General features: G+C 44.4%; 1 protein-coding gene and 1 pseudogene across 1 annotated transcript; one reads left to right on the top strand and one right to left on the bottom strand.

The window, feature by feature from the left end:
* Nucleotides 1–303: 303 nt before the first annotated feature.
* On the bottom strand, nt 304–4420 carry LOC121139355 (annotated as a pseudogene).
* Nucleotides 4421–5058: 638 nt separating this feature from the next.
* On the top strand, nt 5059–8971 carry Arf6 (ADP ribosylation factor 6). The gene is made up of 2 exons (XM_021228825.2): nt 5059–5214; nt 5316–8971. Exon 2 carries the CDS (start codon nt 5778–5780, stop codon nt 6303–6305), a length of 528 nt encoding a protein of 175 aa, XP_021084484.1. The 5' UTR covers nt 5059–5214; nt 5316–5777; the 3' UTR covers nt 6306–8971.
* The last annotated feature ends 1430 nt before the right edge of the window (nt 8972–10401 follow it).

Here is a 10401-nt window from a genome sequence, read left to right as displayed (position 1 = left end):
TGCCTCAGCTTCTTCAAGTGTTAAGAAGAAGAGAGATTGCTTGATTCATGGAAAGGAGATTTTTTTTCCCTGACAGGAATAGAGAAATTGATAATCAATAATGAGTAAATCATTCAAGTAAGCCAAGAAGAGCTGGGCAGTCATTAAAGGATATTATAGGTGGGCTCAGCATCATGCCTTGAATCTCAGCACTTGGGAGGTGGCATCAGGAGGGTAAGGGGTTCAAAGTCAGGCTGGGTTACAAGAGACTCTGCCTCAAAAAAGAATCCATTAAAGTTACCAAAGAATACTTACACATGAAAATGATTTTTTTCTTTTTTTTTCCTCTCACAAATAGGACTTTTTATTTGTCCCTATTAAAAGTCTGGATTTTAAACAGATTCTTGGAGTACTGATTCTAGGACTAGAGGTTCCTATGCATTAGTTCACTCAACTTTATCACCAGTAGTTTTTCCAGAACCTTCACCAAGGAGCTCCATGAATTTTCTCAATTCAAACTTGGTTTTCCTCAGCATTTTTACTTTTCTAACAAAGATACTGTGAAATGGATAACTGGAATAGCAAGCCCTTCCTACGCCTTTCCCAGTGTTGTCTGGAAATAATTTAATAACCACTTCCTTCCAGTCATTTGTCCACACTTCTCAGGTGATGACTTCCATCATCTTCTTCCAGATCTGGTGGACCTGGTGATGCTGCTGCACAGGACTTTTGTGTATCTGCTTGCTTCTGGTTTTAGGGAAACTAGTGCAACACAGATGGAACACATAACCATCAATCTTGATGTCAACGTGAGCTTCAACCATGGACTGCCATTTTTTGACCACAGGACACATTTTGTCCAGGATAAGATCCATGCCATAGAAGTTAGATGATTTTAGCCCTGAACATCTTCAGTAATTACCTTAAATTTTCTAAATGCAATTTTTATTATTCTGTAAATCAGCAAAGCTCACCTCGAGCACAAGGCCCGTGAGGCCATCCGATGCAGCTTAGGTTCCTCGAGTCCTTGTGGCTACTGATTTTCCAATGTTTCTGATAATGAACATAGCTGGAGCTTTCCCATCATGCCAAGGGACTGCCTCCTCCATCAGACATTTGTTCTCGCTGACTGCCACGGAGCTGCTCAGAGAGCTGACAGGAGAAGTACATTGTCCATTTCATGTCGAGTCTCAATTTTTACTGTTTTTGTTCATTAAAAAGTCTTTTAAATTGGGTGTACCATCACCCTGTTGCACTAAGGCAGAGGATGGCAAGTTCAACACCACCTTGAGCAATCCTTCCTGCCTCAGTCTCCCCAGTGCTGGGATTATAGGCATTTGTCTCCAAGTTTTCTTTAGTTTATATTTAATTTGTTTCTGTTTAAAATAAATTCATAAAACAGTACCAGCAGAGAAACATAATATTTCGCTTCATAAACACAAATGTTATCGGTGGGAAGAGGCAGAAAGATTGCTGTAAGTTCAAGGCCAGCCTGGACAACTATGGAGAGTCTATAGCTTAGTGTAGAATGCTACCATGTTCTACCAGGGTTATGAGCCCAGAGTTCAATCCTCAGTCCTGCAGGAATAAAAATGGCAACACGAGTAACAAAACATAGGTACAAATGCTAATTTGCTCATAAACTATTTCACTGAATGGGAATATTACTTTCAAAATTGAAATGTGTTTGATTTTTTTCCCCCCTGAGACAGAATCTCACTATATAACCCTGGCTGGAACTCTGTAAGTAAAGCAAGCTGGCCTTGAACTCGCATAGATCTGCCTCCTCTGTCCCTGTGCTGTGATGAAATGGATGCAAGCTGAGTTTTCTTTGTTGTTTCTGAGACACTTTGCCTAGATTGGCTTTGGGTTTGCAGTGGTCTTCCTGCCTTCACCTCCCAAATACTGGAATAACAAGTTTTAGCCACCACTCCTGGTTTTAAATTTTACTTAAAAAATGGTTTCCATTTTTACAGGCACAGAAGAACAAGTACTACTTCATGTCACTCTTGTAAATGTAGTATAAAAAGTTGAGTTTATAGAAATGGAGAGTAGAATGGTCATTACCAACAACGGGGCGAGCAGGAGGGGAGGGAGAGGTTGGTCAAATGGCTGTGTTATAGATAAGAGCAAAAAGTCGTCCTGCTGCGATGGTGTAAGACGGTAGATGGTAAGACTCAGTTGCTGGAAATGCCACATATCCTGGTCATGGCACAAAAGGAAATTAAATTGAAACTAGGCAGGAAGCCGCCTCCTTGTGGCCAGCCCTTAAGGTATTAGTAGTGCTTAGTAGGGTGCTGGGGGAGAATTGTCATCCACATGCTTCCTGGGCTGTGAATCCTTTGTGTAACAATACTGACTGACCAGGCAAGATGAGCCCACTGGTGCCAACAGTGGCGTTTCTGTTAGGAGAGTAACCAACTGTCTGATTGGAATTCGTGCCTGCTCCACAGGAGGGAATTCGTGCCTGATACTGTAAACCCGGCCCAAAGGATATGGCTGGGGAGGTCCTGGGCCCCACTGGGAAAGCTACGCTGGTGTTAAGTAGACCTGATGTACCTATCAAACTGTCTTCTTAGTGTGGTCAGCTTTGGTCAGAGAAGCTTCTCTCTGCAGTGGGCAACAGTGACTGCAGACTCACAAAGACTGTGAGTGACAAGTCATAAACAGTACATCTGTTTTACCTCCTCCAAGGCGCAGAGAATGTCATGGAAGAATCTAACGTCCTGGGAAGGAGAGGGAGAGGATAGGATAGAGTTCCAAGTATGGCATGGCATGGCTGTTGGCACTCTTCAACTCCGAACTCTTGAACGGCTCTGTAAACGGCCACAATTCCCTACCTACATGAGACTGGGTCTGTTAATACTCTGTCATGGAGGTGGGGAGAGGCTCTTGTATCTCTCTTCTTCCAACTTTATATGAAATTAACAGTTGAAACGGGAGAGGCGTGTTTTAATGGTTTGTAGCCACTGGTAAAGTGCCCATGTTGCTGTAAACAACCCTAATGAAACTCACTGTGTCACACACACACACACACACACACACACACACACACACACACACACACACAAACTTAAAAAAAAGGCAAGAAAGTAGAAGGGGGTCTAGTTGGAAAAAGGAAGTCAGTGTAAAGGGGATTAAAAGAAGGTAACTGAGGGTGAGTTTGGTTGGAAAATATACATATTTGAAAATGTCAAAATTAGACTGATTGTTATGTATCACTGATATGGTAATAAAAAATTCATGTAAAAATTATTCCCTAGAAGGAATCAAGAAAATAAAATGTTTCATCTATAGTATGGTTTAGTAGTTTCCTAAATTGTTACTACTTGGAAGTGTTTTGATTATATTAGCACTTAGCTTAACTTTTTTTTTTTTAAACCAAGGTCACACTATGTAACCTTGGCTGTCCTGGAGCTTGGTCTGCAGACCAGGCTGGCCTCAGCTAATCATCAGCGTGTGCCTCCCGAGTCCTGGGGTCAGAGGCATATGCCACCTTAAATTTTTAAAAATACGTCTTACTCGGTACCCGCTCGCATGTGCGTGCACCAAGGAGTTCAGAGGACAACTTGTAGGAATAAGGTCTCCTTCTACCATGTGAATCTCAAGGATTGAATTCAAGTCAGGAGTGGGTGGCAAGTGCCATCTCAACCAGCCCCCAAATTGACATGTTTTTAGAAAATAGCACGATATACGAAGTTATGTTCCGGCCACTGTTGTTTTGTATCCCAATTCTTCTTTAATAGTTTATTATTGGGGCTGGGGAGATGACTGTGGATAAAAAGCACTTGCTCTCTAAGCATAAACACCAGAGTTCAAATCTTCAGTCAGCACCCAAGTAAAAAGCCTGGTGTGATTTCAAGTCCCAGTGGTTCCATAACTGGGGTCATACCTGTAATCCCACCCCCTATCCTGGGAGGTGGAGAATAATCATTTCAAGAACATCCTGAGCTACACGCAGTGAATGGAAGGCCAGCCTGGGTTCCAGACTGAATTAAACATTAAATGTATCACGTGTCAAATGGTGACAGTCTTAGGCCTCACTCTCATCAGTTCGGGGATAGGCGTGAGCCACCATGCATGGTCGCTGGTGGTTTCAAATTTTCCAAAGTTATAAAACAGAAACACTATTTTATCATACGCTGTTGTAACAACTTTTTTTTCTCCCCTTGCATTTAATTTTGCCCTTATTTGATATTTAAAGTTTCACCTTATTCTAATCCTAACACTATCCACTTAATACAAAAAGGTTTCCGGGACCAGCAAGCTGTCTTAGCAGGTGAAGGTGCTGGCTGCCAAGCTTGATGACCTGAGTTTGATAGCTGGGACCCGCATGGTGGAAGGAGAATTGACTCTGGCAAGTCGTCCTCTGACCTCTCTTGCGCACACGCACACTAAGTGAAAAAGTATTTAAAACATCAAAAAACGAAAACCCAAATAGGTTTCCTTATTGTTCCTGGAGCCCAGAGGTCAACTTATGGGAGTTTTCTCCTTTCAGCGTACGTGTCCCGGGGATGGGGCACAGGTCCTCATTCTCGTCGGCCCTGATACTCTTTTCCTGAGACATGCGGGTGGTTCTGGCGAGACTTACAAAGAGAACGGGTTTAACCGTTCCTAAGCAGGGTTTGGGGGCAAACCCAAGGCTAGGAGAAGTGCGGGCCACTTTGGCTGACGGATTCTGTGGCACACCGGTCTCCCACGTGTCTTCCAGGAAACTGGAGGAAGTCGGGAGGCGACGGGGTAACAAGGAGACCGGGGCGCTGGACGGCTGGGGCGCGCGGGAGGGACCTCGCGCGGGGAGTCTGGGAACAAGGCTCGGCGGCGTAGGTGGGGGCGTTGGTCTCGAGCGCCGACGAAGCCCCCCCTCCCCACAAGCGGTTTGGCTCCCCCGCCTTCGAGTGGCGGAGGAGGAAAACCGGGGAGACCCTCGGAGAGCGACAGGTGGGCGCGCGGCCAACCCCGCGCCGGCGGCTTCCGCGCGGCGCCTCCCTGGGTCCTGCGAGCCGCCGTAGCCCCGCCCCCGGCGCGTGGCGCCCGTGACGTCAGGCGCGCGGGCCACTCTCCTTACAGAGGTCGCGCTCTTCCGAACGGTCGGCCCGAGTTGCGCACGCGCAGTCGGGAGGGGAAGTGAGGCGGTTTCCTCGGCGCCTTTTCCGGCGGCAGCGGCGGCGGCGGCAGAGCTGGGAGGAGGAGGTGGAGGCCGGAGGGATCCCGCGCTTGGGGCGGCGGCTGGAGGTAACCTCACGGGCCGATCCCCGGTTGGCGGGCCGCGTCGGCCCCCGCACCCTCGGAGTCCCGGCGGTAACTCCCCTTCCCTCTTCTCTGTATCCCTGCAGGCAGCACCGAGTTCCCGCGAGGATCCATGACCTGACGGGGCGCGGAGCCGCGCTCCTCGTCGGGTGACCCGGGTCGGTGCCGAGCCCGGTGCTCGCGGGCCGGCGGGAGGGCCGCGGTTGGCCCGCCGCGTGCCGAGGCGGCGGCGGAGGAGCTGCTGTCGGCGGCGCTCGCTCGCTCGCTCGCGCGGCGCCTGCGGGGGGAAGGGCAGTTCCGGGCCGGCCGCGCCTCGCCTAAGCAGGGCGGCGGCTCTCCCGGCGCAGACGCAGGGCCCGGGCGGCGGGCGATGCCCGAGTGAGCGCGGGCCGGGCCCCTGCCCCTTAGCAGGCAGCTTCGCGCAGGCCGCAGGGCGTCCTCGCGGCGGGGCGGCTTCGATTCGATCTCGCGGCGTTGTCGGCGGCGGCGTTGTCGGCTGAGGGGACCCGGGACACCTGAATGCCCCCGGCCCCGGCTCCTCCGACGCGATGGGGAAGGTGCTATCCAAGATCTTCGGGAACAAGGAAATGCGGATCCTCATGCTGGGTCTGGACGCGGCCGGCAAGACCACGATCCTGTACAAGTTGAAGCTGGGCCAGTCTGTGACCACCATTCCCACGGTGGGGTTCAACGTGGAGACGGTGACTTACAAAAACGTCAAGTTCAACGTGTGGGACGTGGGCGGCCAGGACAAGATCCGGCCGCTCTGGCGGCATTACTACACCGGGACCCAGGGCCTGATCTTCGTGGTGGACTGCGCCGACCGCGACCGCATCGACGAGGCCCGCCAGGAGCTGCACCGCATTATCAATGACCGGGAGATGAGGGACGCCATAATCCTCATCTTCGCCAACAAGCAGGACCTGCCCGATGCCATGAAACCCCATGAGATCCAGGAGAAACTGGGCCTGACCCGGATTCGGGACAGGAACTGGTATGTGCAGCCCTCCTGTGCCACCTCCGGGGACGGACTCTATGAGGGGCTCACATGGTTAACCTCTAACTACAAATCCTAATGAGCATCCTCCACCCATCCCCCGGAAGGAGAGAAATCAAAAACCCATTCATAGGATTATCACCACCACCATCAACCTCTCTCAATTGCCACTTTCTTTTTTGAATCTGAACTCTGGAGTTACTGTTCTACGGTTTAGTGGGGTTGGGGTTTCCTTTGTTTCCTTTTTTTTGGTTTTTTTTTGGCTTTGCTTTAGGATGCTCTGATCTGATATTTGACACGAATACAGTGCTAGATGCTCTTGTGACTTCCAGCAAACGGGGTGGGGTAATAGCAGCTCTTGGTAAAATCCTTTATAATAATGGTTTGATTTTTTTATGTCGAGAGAATCTTTTTTCCCCCCAATGTATGCTTTTTTTCCTTTTTGCCCAGTTTCTTATCACTTGCTGTAGATGGCTTATTTTGCATTCATGCAGACTATGTTGCAAGTCTGTTTCATCTAGTAAACTGAAAATTATTGCTTAATCAAACTGCCGTTTGTCTTTTATATTTAAGGCCTTCCCCCCTTCTTGTTAGCGCTAACTTTAGCAATTTCAAATGTGACCTTTTATATCCAAGACCAGTACGGTGAACTTAGCCCACAGTGGCAAAATAATGAGTAATACCAGTGTAATGTTCCAGTTGCACACCAGTGTGTGAAACAGGTAATGTAAGAAATCTCTTGAAGTGTCAGCTATTAAAGTGCATGAGTAGGAGGAAAACTCAAGTTCCCTTACCATAGCTAACTTACGCTGCATAAAACAACTCGCCTCTACATGGGTGCAGATCTTTTAAACTGCGAAGTTGGTAACATTGCTATTTCCCTGTCTTCTTATCTTTAAAAATAGACTTCCCAGAAAATGGAGCAATATTGGTGTATGCCACACAGATGAAATATTTGTAGATATTTTAAGTGGCTTTCTGGCAAAATCGGCATGTGTTACCTTGTTTCAAATCTCTTAAGACGAGTAGCTTTAAAATTACTAAATATTTACTTTGTTCACTAATAAAACATTTAAAAAGTCAAAAATTATATGCACCTTTTCCTAGCTGGAAAAAAATTTCACATTCCTGTTTTCACGTTACAGCAACTGATCAAACTGAAGATATCTGACATTTTTTTTAATAAAAGAGTGATCTACATCTCCATTAATTAAAACACTGGAAAAGATGTTTTATTTAAAAAAGGTATTTAGTTTTGCTTGGTTGTAGGATTAACTCATGCAAATAGAAATCCTGTTGGTTCGGTCGTACAGTATCCTTTAAGAAAGGAAATGTGCTAAATGAGTGATTAGACTGACGAGAAAGAACCTACAGATGACGATGAATGTAAATTTATCTTTCTTTAAGGGTAAGCGTTGTGCTCTCTGGTGATACCCAGATCTTAACAAGATGAGCTCGTTAGGACCAGTTTACTAGATTGAGACCACTATGGTGATATTTTGAACCAAATGTTAATGTTGATTCAGAATTGTGAAGCAGCATCTGGTTCTTGTGTAGCCTTAAGGATTAATGTAGTGATCCTCAAGGAATGAAACTTAGGGAATCTCAGAAATGTAGACTGCAAGGGCAGTATACAGGAAAAGGTGGAATGGTTCTGCTTATGAGGGTGTCTGAAACAAAACCAAGACGGATATCATGGTATAGTTGGACAGTATTGGTCCTTCATGTTTTGGCCATATTGTATAACGGAGCTTTTACCAAAGATGTATGAGAAACAGAAGGCTATACAAAAATGAGCTGTAAGTAAAACTAACTTAAAGCAGATGAGAAAAGGTGCTATGTTGTAGGCTCCTACTGGTGCAGAGGGATTTTGAAATCAAGATGCAACTGAAGCCTAAAGTTCTCAGTTTCACATTAATAAAAAATATCTCTAGAAATGAGGCTGATTCATATATTTAAGAACATTAGAGTTGCTTTTTAAAATTCCAAAGCTCCACCATAAATGTAATTCTTAGTGTTTTAAATGATTACATTTTAAGGTACATAAATATGGTTATACAAATGTCAATGCTATAGTAACATCCTGAAACAAAATAAGCACAAAGGTATAAATGCCTAAACTGGAGGAAACTTGAAACCCTCATGTTGATTCTTAAATGTAGTATTCTAACTTGTGACAGACAGATTGGTAGACAGCCATTTTTTTGTGTGTCTTAAAATAACTGGGGGCATAGTTAAAATTTTATACAAGTGATTGCTATTACTGAATGTTGCAGGTGAGATGGGTTATTTTTAGTTTATTTGAAATGTCTGAAAAGGGTGGGGCGGGGGAACATTTGAAATTTGAAAAACCCTAAACCTTTTGGAAAGAAACTGTAATTTTCACTTACATTTCTTTAAGAGTATATATATAAAAGGTTTATAATTGATGTAGTTAAATTGAACCATAACCATTGGTGATTATGAAGCAGGAAATTACAGCCTGCAGAAAAAGTTATAATGGAAGAATTAAAAAAAAAATAAGGTCCTAAAGATTTTGTTTAATTGCATCAATTTCTGTATTTGTGTGAATTTATAAACTTGCTAAGTTCTGAATGAGGTTAATCTTGTCTAATATAAGTAAATGAGTCTGTAGACTGTGATTCCCCTCCCCCAGCTAAAAAGTGCAGTACTTGGAATTGTTCTTTATGGTTGTAGTGTTGCTGAAGCACTAACATGCAGAAAATAAAGGAATTACACAGTGCAGTTTCTCACGTTATGTTACTTGGAGTAGATAGTGGGATGTACTGGTATCTTGGGGTTGTTATTCTCCAGGATATATGGTAAAAAGTGATCTTGAGACTCACCTGACTTATAAAAGATAAAAAAAATTTCCCCCTAAATAGTAGCTGTTTAAGGTGTTTAATGTTTCAATTTCACCAAACCTTGTTTTGTTACAACTGAGTGTATTTAGGTCTCCCCTTCCCCATGTAAAGACTAGGCTTGGTGGCACACACCTTTAATCCCAGCACTGGGGAGGCAGAGGCAGGCGGATCTCTGTGAGTTTGAGGACTGTTTCATAGCGAAACCATGTCTTGAAAATTCAATAGGCAAGTGTTCCACCACGTGCTGGCTGGATCCTTGACTCTTTTTGCTGTAGTTTTCATTTTGAGATAGGGACTTGCTTAGTAGCTCAGGTGGACTGTGAACTTGTGATCCTTGCTTCATCCTCCTAAAGTAGTTAGGGTTATAAGCCATCTCCACTGCAGGGTACTATCTTTAGTTTTTCAAAGTACAGTCTTAGCATTTTGAAAGGACAAAATTGTGTTTGTAAGGAACTGGCTTGCAGAGTTTTTTCTTTTTTTAGTTGTCTTAATCTTTAATAGAGTTGGATTCAAAAATTCTTTTAAAGTTCAAAGTTGCTTGTTTGATAATTATAGCCATGTGAAAGGTAAAATTGTGGATGAATAGCTTAAAATCATTTAAATATTCTTGTAAGCATTCTCTATACTAGCCTGTCAAGTTTTTTTTGAGAGATGGAGGTAGGAGGATCAGAAGTTTGAGGTCAGCCTGGTCTGTATGAGATCCTGTTGTAGCTAACTAGCTAATAAGGCTCATACTGATACTTCTAGTATATCTGTTACTGTGACTTACTGAAATGCCCATGGTCAGCTTTTCAGTGGTAGCAGTAGAAAAATATTTTCTAATGGTTTGTAATACTTTAGGCAGAAATTGAGCCACTGTATAGTCTGAATAGTGATATTCACCTTCTACATTTCAGTTATTCATCATGTTCTCTCCCTCTGCAGCTTGTAGTCAGATAAGTCTTGTCTCTTAGCAATTTTTAGTGTTTTTCACATCAGATTACTCACAGCATAACATATTTGGAGCCTAGCCTCAATAGAGTACTCACAGCATAACATATTTGGAGCCTAGCTATCAATAGAGTAGCATTTTGCTTGTTTTATCAAATGGTGGACAGAAGAAGTGATAGTACTCAGAAGTTTATATTTTGTGAGGAGCGAAAAAACCAAGCAAAGTTACTTGTTGCTTTGCCAAACTTTAAAGCTGTCAAACTAGTTGAACTGGCAGGGAACACTTGTGGATAAGATCAAAGAAAGTAGAACTGGTCTGTAGAGGCACTTGGGAATTATAATTGAAATTTGTTTATTATAGCTAAAGTGATGGTATGCTTC

This window comes from Mesocricetus auratus, unplaced genomic scaffold, assembly GCF_017639785.1.
Source record: "Mesocricetus auratus isolate SY011 unplaced genomic scaffold, BCM_Maur_2.0 Super-Scaffold_15014, whole genome shotgun sequence".
NCBI classification, from domain to species: domain Eukaryota; kingdom Metazoa; phylum Chordata; class Mammalia; order Rodentia; family Cricetidae; genus Mesocricetus; species Mesocricetus auratus.
The sequence above is the reverse complement of the archived record's forward strand: the minus strand, read 5'-3'. Positions and strand labels throughout refer to the sequence as shown.

What these genes read in the sequence shown, in the direction of transcription:
- Arf6 (XM_021228825.2), top strand. Translation starts at nt 5,778, where the DNA reads ATGGGGAAGGTGCTATCCAAGATCTTCGGGAACAAGGAAATGCGGATC.